The sequence below is a fragment of the Parasteatoda tepidariorum genome, chromosome 3, assembly GCF_043381705.1.
Source record: "Parasteatoda tepidariorum isolate YZ-2023 chromosome 3, CAS_Ptep_4.0, whole genome shotgun sequence".
Taxonomy (NCBI): domain Eukaryota; kingdom Metazoa; phylum Arthropoda; class Arachnida; order Araneae; family Theridiidae; genus Parasteatoda; species Parasteatoda tepidariorum.
The window spans coordinates 60,460,970-60,479,187 of record NC_092206.1 but is presented as its reverse complement, the minus strand read 5'-3'; the positions used below and the strand labels follow the sequence as shown (position 1 = coordinate 60,479,187).

General features: G+C 26.0%; 1 protein-coding gene across 4 annotated transcripts in view; it reads right to left on the bottom strand.

The window, feature by feature from the left end:
• LOC107445120 (potassium/sodium hyperpolarization-activated cyclic nucleotide-gated channel 2-like) overlaps positions 1-18,218 on the bottom strand; it is a 627,568-nt gene that overhangs the window by 63,773 nt on the left and 545,577 nt on the right. For 2 of the 4 annotated variants that reach the window (XM_071178703.1, XM_071178706.1), the window contains one exon: positions 7,421-7,504. The exons of the other annotated variants lie outside the window; for them this stretch is intronic. In XM_071178703.1, coding sequence (XP_071034804.1) covers positions 7,421-7,504 — 84 coding nt within the window. The remainder of the gene's footprint in view (positions 1-7,420; positions 7,505-18,218) is intronic. 4 annotated transcript variants of the gene reach the window in all.

Genomic DNA, 18,218 nt, shown 5'->3' with positions numbered 1-18,218 from the left:
TATATATATATATATGAGAGATTTCACTATTGATTAGAGAGCTAGAAGAAAGTAAATATTGTATTTAGGAAACTCCACGAATCGAAATCGTTACAACTCAACAACAAATCTCAACACAATGGAAACCCAGGAAGCACTCAAGAAAATGAAGTATTTTGCTTTTGAATACTCTGCAGAACCCTTCAGAATGTTCACTTCTGCTTTTTCATACTTGTTTCTCTTCCACTCAGAGATCAGAAATTGTTTTGTTTCTTTTTCGTGAAGATAACCGATATTCAATGGTAAAACAACAATTCGTTGCGAGACTTGGTCCTTTTCTTATAGCAAAATGAAAGACGTGTTCTTATTCAACACGGAGTTATATCCCGAAGTAAGTCATGCGACTGGTGGATGTCAATTTATTTACAGAAAGGATAAAGAATACTTATGAAATAGTTGCTTCATTTTTTAAAGATAATTGCTTTATTTTTTAAGCTAACGTAGGTCGCATGAACTTACTATGAAATGTGTCAGTCCAGGATTAGAAATTTCTGAAACAAAAATGGTTTACTATACAGTACGGGGATTAGGAGGAAATTTGGAATAAATTAGGGAAATTCTGAAAACACGACGAGGAAAGAAGCTTGACGAAGTTCTGGAAATACCCAGAGAGAAAGAAAGCATCATGTCAAACAAAAACCAGATAATATTACCAGAAATGCGAAGCACTCCAAATAAAAATAGAAAATAAAAGTAACACGCCTAATTTCTGTTCTACAAGAAGTCAAATCATATTACGAAAAAGTGTTATCTCAAAAATAAACCGGTTTCAACTAATTCTGATGATAGAACATTTAGGTGTAAGAATTAAGTAAACAGAAGAAAGTACTCGAACGCTAATGTGATATTCAATCTAAAAATAGTGACTCTAAAAACTTTGCGTTCTGAAAAAAATAAGAATTTTTGAAAAATAATAACGCAGCAGGTAATGACGCATGGTTACTTAATTCACGCGCTTCTCCACTCATTAAAAAAAACCTTTCGAATTTTTGTTCTAATGACAGGTACTGAACTTTTACGTTCTTCACCTCAGAAGATGCAGGAAGTGTTGCTCATTTAATATAACCCAGTGGGTACCTATGAACCTTAGTCACGGAGGCGAGCAACATTACTTACTCCACACTGCAACAGATACCCGCTCATATGGTGGTCTCATACGGTCACCCGTTCACACATCAATAGAGGACAACACATAGAGATTATAATCATGTCTAGACCCGGATTCGAACTCGCAACGATTGGCTTCGCAGTCAGACACGCTAACCGCTTGGCCACCTGGCCGGTGAATTCGAAAGTTTAAAACACAAAAATGTATTAGTATACTGGTCAGGTAAGGACTTAACTTCAGAGTCTGAAAGTAGAAGAATTTTAAAAAGCAAAATTATTTCTAATGACTGAAAATATTCTTACTATTAGAGATGTTTCATTTGCTCCAGATGTAAGAAAAAATTTAATTTCCGTTTAAGTTAATTGATGAAGGTTATATATTAGAATCAGGTGAGAGCAATAATCTTTTACTTTTAGTAACAATAAGGATATTGTTTTTAAAGCAACAAAAGTAAATGATCGTTTTAAAATTAATACGGAACTTTTTAATTAATACTGATTCGATTGATTGCAATGTTGTAAAAAGGTTCTTTTTGGTATAAAATATTTTGAAATTTCTGATTATGAATTGCGTTATTTAAGTAAACTATTTCATGTAAATCATGCGAAAATAAATGCTGAACAAACTAATTTTGCTCTAGAATTGGTTCAAAATGATTTATCAGGACCAACTAATACTGATTCTTTGGGTAATTCTATAAGGCATTTTTCTTATTTTTTGAAGCATAAATAGGAAGTGTATGATATGTTAACTGATTTTTAAAAAAAGTATAAAAAAGTTGATGAATAAGAGAAATCAAACGTTTCAGAGCAGATATCATATTAGAATTTGTGAATGATTTAGATAAATTCTCAGAAAATCTGTATAATTCATAAAAAAGCTGTACCTTATAATTTGGAAAGCAAATTTAATGCCAAAATGGTTATAAAAGTTACAGTGGATTAAGATGGAACATTTTTACACTACAGCGAATTACCAATAAATTTTGGTGATGAAGCTTAAACTTTAGCACTCATATCTCTAATCTCACGTCGTGCAAAAACAAACAAAAATTTTCGCTTAAATTAAGTTCAGAAAAAGAACCAAAAGTAAGTTACTTAAAAACTTTTGGGTATGTAGCATACTTCCATATTCCTAACAATGCCGATATAGTTCAGTTCCTGTTAAACGAGGAATTTTTGTTGATTATTCCAGAGATAGACACGCATAGAGTATTTATGACATTGCCAAATATTTATGATGTATCTAAAAATATAATGATTTGGGTGAGATATGTTAAGTGTGATGAATCGATTAAAGAAAGTAAATTTATAGCATGCAAAAACAAATCTTACGATTGAAATATTGATTTAACGAATAACAATCACTAATCGAAAGGGAAAATCAAAGATGAAAGCGGCATAGACAACGGCATTAACTTTAGAACGTTCTGAGATGTTCAGAAAAGATTAAAACCGCAATATTATCCATGAATTCATCCGTGAAAAGCTCACACACACTCCATAAATTATGATCAAGCAATAAATAGCCATATATGTCCATAAAAGAAGAACGCTCTGAGAAACGAGTTTTTGTCAATGAATAAGATTAATAATAATAACGTTTTGAAGTTAATAGATCAATCAAATGAAGAAATCAATAACAAAGAGAAAATAATTAAGAAAAAATAGGTGTATCTACCCTTTTTTCTTAATTATTTTCTCTTTGTTATTGATTTATTCATTTGATTGATCTATTAACTTGAAAACGTATTAAATATGTATATGAAAAAGTAGTTTTTATAGCTCAGTTGCAACAGTATATAATCAAATTAAAAATGTAGTGAAATTTAAAATTATATTCATATTTAATAAACACAGAATCATTAAGGTGAATAATTACATTATCTGCAAAACTTGATTTAAGTGTTAAATTTTTTGATATTAAAACTGCCTATGCATGTGGAGATATTAAATAAATTGTTTTTGTGGAAATTCCACCGAGTTATGAAAAAGAGCATGGTGAAAATAGCATGTATGGTATACCCCAATTTGGTAGAAATCAGCATATTAAATTAGAAAATGAACTAAAAGAGATTAGCCTCAACAAACTTGCATCTGTTAGTTATGTATTTACCAAAACTGATGAAATCAATTTTTAGCTTTTTATGTTTACGTTGAGGAATTAGCAATATTTCCTAACAATACTGAATTTTGTGAAGTTAAACCTTTAATCTTGAGCAATCATTTGTTTGAAATGAAACTGCTGAAATTTTAAATTTTTAAGCATAGAAAATTATAATTATTAAAGAATATAATTTGAAGCATGAAATGGAATTACTTTGTCTCCAACTCCGAATATTGACTCATTTTATAGTAAATATGAGCTAGAAAAATGCTAAAAAGCCAATCTTCTGAACAAAAGGCGAGAATAGATGTTTTAGTTCAACATAAGAGTTAGTTATACAGACATATAATCAAGACATTATCGGTGAAATTTTATATTTGGCAAACAGAACGTATCGCGATATTTTCCCTGTAAGTTGTTGTAATTTATGATTAAGTTATTTATCACAAATTAATGAACGTTTCGAGTTGGAAATTAAAGTTTGGATAAATAAATTTTGAAATACTTAAACGTCGAACAGAAGACGAAATTTTGTTTTATGGATTTGGATAAGTATTTGGAATTTTAAACAGTAGTGCAGATGTCAGCAGGGGAAATGCTGAAGATGGTAAATCCTTTTCAGGGCTGTGCAAGGTATTTCTCTGATCTTCTGGAAAAGTAGAAAAAAAAGATTTGTTGGATTCTGATCATGTGAAGCAGAGCTATTTATTAGTGCTGAAGCAGCAGGAGAATTAAGATGGATTATTAAAATGTTAAGTGAAATTAACTGCAAAATTTCCATTAATGCTCCAACTGAAGGAATATTTTTTTTGATAGTCAAACAGCAGTTGACTGGTTAAATAAAAGTAAATCATCTGATAAAGCTAGACTTGTGACTTTTAAATTTTAATTTGTTCGACATATGAGTGACAATAAAATTTTAATGACATAATGTGTTTAATAATACTGATGACAATATTTCTAATTTTTCTCCAAAAGATGTTAAAATTATTAAGCGTAAGTTTTCTTTAAAAAAAAATTTTTTTTTTCGTAAATTTTTTTGATGGATATATTATTGTTTTTCAAAAATTAGATATTTTTCACAATAGGGGAGTGTAGTATTAATTGATACTACAAAGGTTTTTTAAATGACGCCAGATGACAATTTTTTATGTTTATCAATTGTTTGTATCTTATGTCATGATAATAATTCGAAATTGTATTATGTTTTAACGCAAATGGAAACATGGATCTATTTAGCAGCATACGTTGAGCCAAATTCATATAGTATTACGGTTCAAGGTAACGATATTGAGGTTCAAAATTTTGATGATTTTCTTGATTGAAAATTATTTAAACGGAAGTATTTTTAAAAATTTTTGACAAAAAGATTTCTACGCTTTTTTTAAAAATTATGCTCGTTCTTGTAGACATTAGAATTTATTTCCGTTTTCTATTTTATTAGCTACATTAATAGATAACTCTCACATAAACTTTACTCGTTTTCATATTATTTGTCTCTTCTTCATAAGCTAACTTTTTAATGCAATATAATTTTTTGGTAACATTGTATAACTTTATAAATTATGTGATTTTTTAGTTTGGAAGGAAATCAAAATCAACATTTTTCTTTCTTTTAAAAGATTTAACGGATTATTTTTGCTGTATTTATATGAAGTTTTTGATTATGTTTTTATAAAATTTTTCACTACATAATAACTTTTGAAAAAATTTAATGTTACGTAAAGGTTTTTTAAAAATATTTCAGAGATTTATAAATGAATTGCGAAAACAATAGCGAATCCTCATTTCTAATTTGCAAAAACAATTAATATTTTTAGCTGGTTTAAAAAATTTCTTCAAATCTCATATACTGTGTGAGCAATTAGTTTAAATATACACATTTTGAAATGTCTTTAGCAGCCCTTAGTTTTATTTTACATACAAAGTGATCATGAAAAAATGATATTATAATAATTAAAATTTAATTTTCAAAGTTAATACAGTTAAATAAGTGACGACAAAGCAAAGAAAAATATTCTAGAGATTTTTGTCACTTTTAAACCCAGCAGTTATTTAACGCTGGTCTACCATAATTTCAGTTTTACTGAATCATCTTTTTTAAGTAGATTATTTGAAGCGTTCTTTAAAATATCGAGTGTTTTTGACAAAGATGGATTTGACGATTTTAGTAGCTCTAATATTAATTACTATCTCCTACTTTTAAATCTTGCATTGCATAATTGAACAATGGTTTCAGTAATGTTTTTTTTTTTAAAAAAAACTTCAAGTGATGTGAATTAAACTTCAAGTGAATTAAAACTTAGAATGTTTATTTTTTATTTCTAAGGTGATTGCTTCAAGAAATATTTTTCAAATATTATTCTTTCTTAAAATCCGGTTATTTTTGTATGTTAAAGGTTTGTGATGCACTGAGAGAGATGTATGGTCAAAACTACCAGAACATGATGAAATTTACCGTATTTATGGCTCTACGGGAACGCCAATAAGCTCGGTAATTTTTACCGAAGAGCTTTGCTAAATACTTTGGTAAAATTAATAATAAAATATGATTTTATAATATGATATAAAATTTGATAAATCAAATACAATTTGGTAAATGAGATAGCATTGGTAATTTAGCATGGCATGAAAACCATTTATTCGGATAAGTATACTTTTAAGTTTGGTATTTTTAACCAAATACGTGGTAAATATGTTGAAAACCAGAGTTTTTGGCAAACATTACCATATGAATGGTAAAATTATCAAAAAATGGTACCGTGTATTTTGATCTTTTACCAGAATTATGTTGTTTTTTTTTTGTTAATACCAGAAATGTCATTACCATACATTCCAGCAATTTTACCAGAATTTATTTCTCTATCTACAGTAAAAATCTATTAACTAGTATGTATAATGATTTTTCTCTTGCTACTGAGCTTTCCCTTTAAATGGTATTAGTAATTTTTTAGAAAAAAAAAACAAGCGAAAAAAAGTAAGTGAATATAACATTCAATTACTTAATACCAAATAATTTAGGTACCTTTAAACAGAGTATAGCGAAGTTGTATATGGCAAGAAACTAAATTGAATTTTATAATATCAAACGGTTAAAACGTTTTGAAGCGAAAGCGCCTTCTGTTACATTGCATTTAAAAATACTTTACAACTTTAATTATCTTACGTAGCTTTAAATGCTCTTTGTAATGGAATTTTTTTTAGAAATTCTGGTTGTATGATCCTTAACTAAGATAAAAATCTGAAATTCTTAGTAGTCTAAAATATTTCATGAAAGGGTGATAAAGCAGAAACACCAGCCTTTGCAGAAAGTGCATCAAATAACAGAAGTGAAAAGATTAAACAGGCAGATATTTAAACAAGAAAAACAACTACAGCTAAAACAAAAATGTTTCACACAGGCATCATGCAAGCAGGAGACTAAATAGCACAGCAATGCGGATAAACCAAAGAGATAACATTCATTTTTTTCAAGTTAATGAATTAAATGCTAATTTAAAACCAAGGGAAATTGTCTTACTTTAGATAACCTGATACAAAAAATATATATTTCCTGAATTCACATTGGCATTTAAAATCAAAAACCTGGTGAGTTAATGAAATGATTGAGGATTTGAGAAATCAATTCAAGAAAAATGGAAAAGATAGAAATGTTCGGTTTGTTGCGCTCCACTTAAGAAGCTAGATTTTTTTCTACGGATTTTTAAATCAGTTTTCTAAGCTTGTCAAAAGATGGCTTCGCTAGTTGAGAAATATATTATAAAACATTGTTTTCAAAACAGAAGCCATTTCTATCTACAATACGGCGCTGCCTGAGGACAGATACGTCCATGCAAATATTTCAGTTAGAATGGATTGAAAAACAGAAGAAAAAAAATGCTTTTATAAATTTATCAACAATGCTAGCAGTTGAAGGATTTAGTAACTAATTTTGAAATACAGGAAAATCATGGCTTTTTAAGCCGAATGCAGCAAACCGCAAATATTATTTGATCTCTTTCCGTCTTTCTTTTGACTTTTCAAATCAAGAATCAATTTTGGGACACTCTAAAATTTCGAAGGTTATCTCTTTGATTTAGCGTTTGGTGTATTTTTTTTTTTGTGATAAATTTGTAAAATAGTAAGAGTTATGGGGTAATGTTGAGCACCCCCTTAGTATTTACGCACCTTTAATGCAAACGATTCCCCGCATAATTCGAAACAATAGCTGAGTGGTCCCGTGCTTTGAGTGAGGGAGGCCAGGTTGTGCATCTGCAAAAAGGGATGAGTCAAATATATAAGTACCTAACTTTTTTTTGCTTGTTTCTAAGCTACTCTCTAATGCCTACTGCTGTTAGACCTAAAATTTGTAGATTGAATATGGAATTTAAACAAATGTTAAGTTATTTTTATTCTTGCTAGTTTTTTGCAAACGCACAAAATTTTTTTATTCCATTATATTATTAATATAATTCCATTGTATTAAAAGTTATTCCATAATATTCCGTTATTTTCTTAAAATCTATCTTACAAGTTGTTTCCAGACTTGCCAGTAGCTGCATCTGTTTATAATTTATAAAATTAGAAAAAATTATATTTTCAAGAAGTTTTCATAGTATATGTTTGTTAATGCTTTCAAACTTCTGAAATGTATCAAGTTAAAAAAATTTTTATGAGGCAAAAGCAGAAATGAAAATTTTCTGTAATATCATATTTTTACGGAAAATCCTGCTTTGAAACTATTTAGAAGGGTTCGTATTCTGATTAAATCTGATACAAAAAAACTGAATACATCAAAATTTTGTTATAAAATTTAGATTAAAGCGTCTTTTTTTTGCAAATTGTTTTGGTAATTCCGGTTGGATTTATATATATATATATAGTCANTATATATATATATCTTCAATTTTTTTTTAATATGATAATATATTTTCTATATTTTTCTCATGCGAATAATTTTTTTATAATATAATTCTTGAGTAATTAAAATTAAATTTAAAACATTTAATTTGACCTGATATTTATTATTTTAATTAATTTAAATAGAAAGTAATAGTTGTAAAACATTTTTGTAGATATAAACCAATTTTGTCCTTTCCAAATAAAATTAAAGTAATCTTTCTAAGAATTGGCAGCACCAAATAAAATTAAAATCGAGGAATTATTTTGATTCAGAGTGTCAAATACGTTTAATTTTTAATTTATTGAGCTCTAAATTGAAAAATAATTCTAATTTTGTTCTTATAGGATATTTTAATATAACTTTCATTGTTATAGATATAGTGCCATACAGACTGTCAGCATTAAAAAATTTATTTTATTTCATTTTATTATAATTTATTTATTTCGAATTTGCAAACAAAAACTCGAAACTGGTCAAGTATGCAAAAAATTAATTATTTTTCAATGGTTTGGAAGAAGTACATTTTAGTAATATTTTCAAAATTCCATTTAATATATAGATAATATATTCTCATAAAATAAAATATACTTTCAGTTAACAGAAAGTGAGTATTAGATAAATGCTAATATATATCGTTTGCTAATTTCATAATTTGGCAATGATTATTTATAAAATTAGGTTAGAGCTCCGAAGGGGCATATCCAATCAAAAATTATAGAATTATTTATAATTATGATTTTTATCTTATAAAAATTTCACACTCAGAAGTGTATTTGATCTGTAGGATTGTTTTAAAATAAAATATATAGTTGCAGAACAACAGTATAGGTGTTCAAAATTCAAAAGTAGCTCTAAACGAGGAACAACGTGTCACGTGAAGTTATAAAATATAACGATTTATGTCACGTGAAGTTATAAAATATAATATTAGGTGCGGTAAAATGTTCTAAATTTAATTTAAACCTCAGTATGTTATTAGTTCCTATTTAGTAATTTAGTTCCTTCATAAATGTGACCTTTGCCTCATTTCCTACCTTAATCATTTAAGCTTCAGAAGAAAATTTAGCAACAACTATTTTTTCGAAAGTAAAAGAAAAATTATAGTTTTTTTTAAAACTTTTTATATTTTTGAAATTATACTTCTTTTTATTTTACCTAATTAAATAATGAAAAAATAGGAAAATATGCGATACAAAAATTTGTTTTAGAAAGTTTCTAGTACAAGAAAAACCATCAATTATTTTATTATTAAAAATAGAATCACTTTCTTTTCAATAAGTGAGAAAAAGACGGTTCATATTTCGAGTTTTCCAAGAGTTGTTTGATTTTTCTCGAAACATGTTCAGCTGTGCAGAAAGCATAAGCATAAAAGGGTGCACTATATGAATAGATTAGTAGAAAACTGCTCACTAGCATGCAAAATGTTTTTTTTTTCTTTACAAAATTTTAGATTATTAAGTTTGTTGAGTATGAAACATTATTTTAAGGGCCTATTTAAAAAGTACATAGTTGTAAATATTTATTAATAATTAGAGATTTAAATTTACTTTATTATGATAATAAGTCAAAAACTATTCACGTGCATCTTTTATTTATAAAGCTAAAAATCATATTCTAAGCCATTATATGAAAATGTGATAAAGTGTAAAAGTTATTTAGATATCTGACTCTTGTAGATCATTTAAGTGTGTATATTGCTTATTTAAATATGCATATATTATATATTATTATTTTATTTTAATAATTTGTCAAAAAAAACAATCACGTGTATCTTTTATTTGCGATGCTAAAAATCATATTCTAAACCATGTTTTAAAATATGATAAAGTGAAAAAGTTATTTATATATCTTACTCTTGTAGATAGTTTAGGTATGTATACTGGTTATTTAAATATGCATATGCTTTTTTATAGTTCATACAACAATAAATTAATTCAAAACTAAATAAAAAATATTACTAATAGTATTATAAAAAATTTCCCCCTCCAAAATAACTTTTTTTCCCGAATATGTTACTTTTTTTTAACTTTAATTGTTTTTTAAAACTCAAATTTTTATTATTTTATTTCGTATCCTGTTATATGTATTTTTTAAAACTCAAAATCTTATTAATTTATTTCGTATCCTGTTATATATATTTTAATCGGACGAATTAGAGATGTAAATAATTTTAGCATCTGAACTCGTTAAATTGACATTTTCCGCTGTTGATTGCATCGAAAAGAAATGGGAATTTTAAATCTCTTTTTTTAAGTTTTTGACACAAATTTTATACATTTACTTTTCCATCTTAGGAACTATGCGCAATATATTTTTATCACACTCATGCAAGAAAATAAATAAAGAACATACATGATAGCATGAAATATTCCTTATAGTAAGTTAGAAAACAAATTGAAATAGACAAAAAATATAGAATAATAATTTAATTCTTTTAAATTTAATTTACATTCATTAATATCGTTTTACATTAAATTACATAGCATTTAAATTGCTGTGTAATCTATGCAATTAACTGAATACCATCTGAGACTAATTGAGTTAATTTCGACTCTAGGTACTTTGAAATAGTTCATTTTCAATTTAGATAATTGGAAATATGTTTAGCCCTTTTTAAAACAAATTAATTATTAAGACAAATTACCTATTTAAGACATTTTCACAAAGTAACACATAAAAATCACAAAACATTCTCAATAAGGCAAACGAACAGGGTTCACATCAAACATACATACATCAATAATAAACATGCTACATGAAAAATGCAAGGTAGGACTATATAAGAAGAAATATATGTTGCACACAAAGATAGAAGCATCACACACCTATAACTTACCTGTTTTTAAGAGTATATCGTGATAGCTTCATAGTGGCGTATAGACAGTGATCTAAATTCTACAAGTTACTCTCTAGAAAATATTTTAACGGTGAATGTAGGAAATCTTCATACGAATATATGGTCGAAGTAAAAATTATGAAAGCATAATTTCTTACCAGCGTAACTCAAAACGAATTTTATAGCTATTTTTACCATTGTTTATTAAAACAATTAAATATGTAAACATGGAAAGATATAGTTTTGAATCATATTTAGATATTTGTTCAATCTCCAAACATCGCTTAATTCTTATTATTTATTATCAGTTTTTTTGCAATCACATCCGTTTGAATTTCTTACATGTTTTAAAAGTAATTTTTTAATATTGAAGTATTTAAAGCTATAGAGTTTTTTTATTTGATGAATGATTTTCACATTCTTAGAAGTAATTTCAATCCTACACTAAGAAAAAATCATGGTGAAAATAATAAAAATATGGTAAAATTTATCTTGTTTCTTGCTCTATGGGATCACCAAAATTCTCAGTATTTTTTTTTTACCAAAGCACTTTGGTTAGGATTTTGGTATAATTAACTATAAAATAAGATTTCAAAGTATGTGATAAAATTTAATAAATATGTTAAAATTTGGTAATGTTATCGTGGCACATTGGAGCATGGCATAACAACTATTTATGCAGTCAAATTTACTTTTCAGTTATGCGTTTTTTTATTAAATGTATGGTTATAATTATGAATAATTCGTAAAATTGTTATATAATAATTGGTATAATTTGTTATAAATATTCAAACGGTTTAGACAAAAAATGTGAAATGATTAAACTCATTGCAAAGCACTTCAGTATAAACTAATATTTTGCATTCGTTCAAAAAAATTTACTTTTTAAAATAAAGCATTTACTAGTTTAATTGAAATGACAGAATTAAATAAATAGGTTATGAGTTTTAAATCAAAATACTTAAGGAATCATATTTAAACAAAATTATTATTAATGTTTTACTAGTTAAAATTATTATGCTGCTTGACGTTAAACGTAATTGAAAAAGCTTGCGAACATTAGTCTTTAATTAAATACGAAACTGATTTAAAATACTTTTCTCTTAAGAGACATTTAAATGACTTGAAGCATTAAAAATTGTCTTGCAGTAAACAATAAAAAAAATTTGTGTCGTCACTTTTGAGACACATCATTATTATTTGACATCAAATACTAATTAACCATTAACTACGTAATCTTTATTTTCATGATGTTTTCAATTCGTGTTTTCCGAAATCTTAGTTTTAAATTTATCTCTTTGAAACTTATGTTATACGTATGTAAAAAATCATAGTTATTTGTACAACCACAAAATGGAATAAACATGAAATATGTGCTTCTAAAATCTTAAAGGTAAATGTTTTCATATGATAAATTAATTGGATGTTTTATTATAAATTAATTATTAATTTAAAAATGTAAAATAAGGAGATTAAAAATGAATAAGTAAGAACAAAAATCGGTTTTAAATGCGTATTTCAATATGGCGTTTACAAAAGAAGGCATTTTCAAAATAGAAAATAGAGAAAAAATAATGGATAAAGGCAAATAATATTTTCGTTTTGTGTAATGTTACAGTAGCTATATAAAATAACCTGAATAAAATTGGTGGAATCAAAGAATTATCAAAAACTTATCATATGAAGATAAATAGTGTGTTAATCAAAATCAACTGTAATAATACTGTATCAAAAACTCCGAATAAAAATAGGAAAAATGATCAAGTATTTATCAAAAACTGTTCTAACTATAAAGAAAAATAATTTTTTAATCATCTGAAACGATATTTTTACTATATCGGATAACCCAAATAAAAATAGAAATGGTACAGGATTTATCAAAAATTTAACAAAAGACAAGAAAAAAAGTTTCGTAATCAACTGTAAAGATACTCTTACTACATAAAATAATCCTCACGAAAAATAAAAGAAATGATCATGTATTTTTTTAAAAACTTAGCAGAAGATAAGGATAAATAGTGTTTTAATTATCTGTAATGATAATGTCACTATAAATAAACAGCATCGCAAATTTAACAACAACCTCAACTAAAAATAGAAAAACTGGATTTATGGACCAAGGATTTATCAAAAACATACGAAATCAAAATCACTAAAGCATCATAAACAATAACGCAATTAAAAATAGAAGAAATGATCAAGGGTTTTAATCAAAAACTTAACAGAATATAAAGATAAATAATGTTTCAATCATATTTAATAATATCGTTACAACATAAAAATGAAAGAAACGATAAAGAATCTATCAAAAACTACACTCGTAGAAACATGAATCAACTGGTCAGAAAATTGAATCAACAGAATTGATTCAACTTTAAATCATAGTAAGGGTAACTTGAACAGGGTATACTGAATGAATTTGCTCCTGACTTTAAAAGTTGTTAAACTGAGTATTAATAATATCTTTGAATCATGTTATAAAGGTTTGGAAGCACTATGATATAGAAAAACGTAGCACTATATTAAGGTTATAATAAATTTTGTAAGATATTAAGGTTGAATTTGATTCAAAATTTAAAGATAAAGAGAATAAACTTTAAAAAAAAAACTTTTAACGCTTATTAAAGAAAAGGAAAAATAATATCAAACACATAAAAACACTTCATGTAAATCGGATTATAAAAAACCTTTACACATGTAAGTATATTTATCTATAAATATTATCACGATGTTAAATCCAAATGCAATTGACGTTTATGGTTGTTTGAATATCTAATAATTTGCTGTTGGTTGTAAAATTGCTTGGAGTCACATCCAATGCTCAAAATCCAATATTATTAGTTAAACATGGAACGGAAGGGTTAAAATTAGAAACTTAATGGAAGGTGTAGATGAAGTCGGAGTTTTCGATTTCCGATTTCTCGAAGAATTTGATGTTTGCAGAACTATACTACTTGATATGAAGTTCAGGAAGACTGTAATAAAATATGCATGCCATTTTGCAGATTCTATCCGAAAACATATTTATGACACATTTTCTCTGAAGTTGAATATGGGTTTTTCATTTTTTACCGAAGCGGTTTGGTAATGGTTTTGGTAAAATTAACTATAAAATATGATACTTTTATCATAATACATTAGAGCATGGCATAAAAACCACTTATTAGACAAAATTTACTTTCCAGTTTTACATTTTATACTAAATATGTGGTAATAAGAACTATAATTTTGAAAACAAGAATTTCTGTCAGGTGAAAGAAAAAATTGAAATTCCACATATTTAGGTTTTATTATCCAGAAATGTTTTCTCTCTTCTTTTTTTTTTACCAGAAATGTCACAACCATACAGTACGGTAATTTTACCAAACGTTTTTCTCCGTTTGATTTCAGACAAAAATGAATTGCATAATAAATCCCTTTATTCATATTTTTACGAACCTTTCTTATTAATACAATATAAAAGCATTTAACATATTTTATACGAAAAGCATTTAAATTCTTTTTAACGGATGTCCTAAATTATTTTTTGAAAATTCTTTACAGTCAAAAGTTTGTTAGCTAGCTCTAGTTTGTTAAACTTCGTTTCAATTTAAATTTTTGATAAAAATTTCTTTAATTGCTTCATACGATTTATTTAAAAATTAGAAAATTATAATCGATGATTTATTTTAAATAGAATAACTTAGCTTCTCAATATCTAAAATTGTTTTTAACCCAGTTTTATATCAGAATGATTTAAAATTTTAATAAGAAAATACTCCGTCTTAAAAATTATCAGAAAAAAATTGGAAAAAAAAAACCTCAGCCAGTAAGATCTAAAATTATGCTACGGGTTTTATTTAGTTGAAATAAGTGAGAAATAGTATTAAAGTTATTATCCATTTACTTGTTATAGAAAAAAAATTTTTAATTGAATAAAATTATTCAAGTTTGAGTTTATTACTTCGAAACTAGTTACTACTATAGTTATCTACTTAGAAAACTAGTTTATTTCATATTGACCTTTTTATAGTTTATGTAAGTAATGCGGACAAGTGATTGCTCTTAGGATGCCTTAAGAGTCTTTATTTTACAATTTTCTTCTAAAAATATTCTTTTAGAATTTTTTAAAAAAAATGAGATTTCACTACATTAGATATTAAGTACATACTTTTATATTCAAAATAAAAATTTAATAGTGTAACAATATGAAATACTAGGATAAAAATAAGATGTTTTAATAGATATTTATTTCCATTAGCAGTATAATATGTTTACACATGTTACATAATTTGGTAAGGTAACAGCAAAAATAAATTACTTCGTCCTATATAAATACTATGAAACTTACTCTTTTACCAATCAATTAAACATAATAAAATTTATTACTCTTTCAGAAATTGTGATTTAAACTGTCGAGTTATGAAAAAACTGAAACAAGTAATTCCTCTCATTTAAGTAAAAATCAATTATGACATCATATTCTAAAACTGGTAAATAGTATGAGATTAAATGAAGTTTCTGAGCAAACTGATTTAACGGATGAAACTGGGATCATCCATATTTAGAGCATTATAAATGACTTTCCGAACTTTGCCCTGAGGCGTTAAATAGACTTAGGTAGACGTAGATTAATTTATCATAACTTCTGAAAGAGAAGCAATTTCCTCAATGTGATAGTGATTGATTGGTTTCTCTTAAAAGTATGTCTATGGAAAGGTAGGTGTAGTCTAAAGACTTTTACTTTAAGAAAAGGAGTCTTTTAAAAAATATTTTATGCTCTGATTTTATAACAATTGCATGATTTTAAAGTAAATTTTATTTGCTTATATTTCCACCGCAACGATCTAGTTATTTTAAGACATTTAAAAATACGTAATATTGTCCTAAAATCTGAAATGTAGCAGCGTTTAGTAAAGAGTATTTTAATTTAAAAAAAAAAATATTTCATCTACTTCTTTGAATATTTTAAAAATATCCTATGAAAATATCTTTCCTTTATTCATTTCCAATGTTTTCAATTTTTTATATAGGTTTTCATTAGCAACTTCTGTAGAATTAAGACAAAAACAACTATTATTTTGACTTTTAATTTTCAATCACTTTTTTTTTGTCAATCTAGTTGGATATTTTTATTTATTTCTACACTGAGGAGAATAGTACTGTCAAAACTACTCTCTAGAACATGGTAAAATTTACTGTGTTCATGCTTCTATGGAACACCAAAAAAGCACGGTAAGTTTTACCGAAGCGCTTTGATAATGATTTATAATTAATAATAAGATATGGTCTAATAATATGTGAAACAATTTGGTAAGTTTATTTAGAGAATGTCATAAAACTCTCCATTAGGTTACCTTTGCTTTTTAGTTGCGTATTTTTTGACTAAATATGTGGTAATGAGAATTATAATTTTGAAAACCAGAATTTCTGGCAAACCATTTCGATATGAACAAAAAATTACCAAATAAATGGTTTAAATATCGTACATTTTAGTTTTTTTTAAACCAGAATTGTCATTACCATGCAGTGCGGTAATTTTACCAGAATTGTTTTATCTGTATAATGTGCATAGTTACTAATGCATTGTAAATAAGATATAAATGCATAACTAATCTAAATTTAATGACATTTTTTCTGAAATATATGAATATTGTCACGTTTATATGTGCACTAGTTCTGAACTATCTTGATTTGCTTTGGTAATTATGTATTTTTTTATGAATAATGATTCTTACAATACTGATAAAAACTAAGATATTTAATTTGTTTTAAATGAAAGGGTTTTATTACCCCTAGTGTGATTTCTTGTGAGATATCTTCGGGCATTATAAATATAAATTTTATTTTTGCGTCGTAGATAAAAGGTTAATTCTTATGCTCGTCATGAAAATCACCATGCCTTAAAAGTTAAGTACGATTTTATTGGTCACCTTCCTCTTGATAAAATTTGTACTTAAATCTTGAACTCCTCATTTCAAAACATTACTAAACTCTAAAGACTAAGCTTTTTTTAAAAATCTTTTCAAAAAGTGAGCGACTTTATTTCATAATCATTATTTTTAGTTTGTTTATGGAAGCAATAATAGTTTTAAAATATGCATTTATTTAAAGATTATTTGAAAAAAATATTTCAGTTTTCTGCATTTTAATAATAAAAACTAAAAAATTTATGTATAATAGTGGTACGATTAGTCACGTTTAAATGTAAAAACCCGCATTAAACATGCAGTTAATAAAGAAAATTTACTTATAAATAAAATCACATTAAAGTACATTTCTGATTTAATCAACATGCTCTATACCTCAAGGAATTAAATTTTTGAGTCAGGTATATCTCACGAAAACGTAATTACATTCTGTTATCTCTTTGCCGAAAGAAATGTTTTAGAAGTTATTTAAAATAAGAAAGAATAAAGGTGAACTTAGCTTGAGTTGAAGAGAAATATTCTACAAAAGATTTACAAAAGAATCCTTTCATTTTATTCAGAAACCTTACGTTTGAAGAATTATTTCCATTTTAAGTCTTTTAATATTGCAAAGTTAAGGAGGTAAACATTTGAACGCTATACTTCCACGGATAGATATTACAAAATAATCAAAAGTAGAAAAAAAAAGAAAAATTGAAATTTTAAAATGTTTTAAAAGACCATAAAGGAAATATAAAGTTTAATCGGAAGTATTTTTATACCATAAAAGACTAAAATAATATTAATCATAAAGTTTTTTTAAAGTAAAGCTAATATAAAACTATAAATCTATTTTAAAACAATCTGAATAGATATTTTTTTATCGAATAATAATGTATAGATGATAATGGTTATAGATTAATAATGCTTTAGAATAAGGATTTAACATTTTAACAATAAAAAAAAAACTTATGCAAAAACCTTTATTAAATACACGGTATTGAAATATGTAGTATTCAAAAAGCATATTCATATTTTTGAACACTATAGATCTCGCTATAAAGTTCATAAATAAAATATGCCAATTCATAAATAAAATCATATTAAATTGCATTTTTTTGATTCAGTCAGCATGTTTTATATCTCAAGAAATTAAATTGTTGAATCATGAATTGTTCGCAAAACTTAATTACATTCTGTTATTTCTTTGCTGAAAAAAACTTTCTTGAGGTTATTTAAAGTAAGAAAGAGTTTAACACGAGCTGATGAAGAGGAATAATATAAGAAGGAATAAAAAAAAAAAAGAAAAAAAAGAACCCCTTCTTTCTATTTAAAAACCCTACAATTTAAAGAATTATT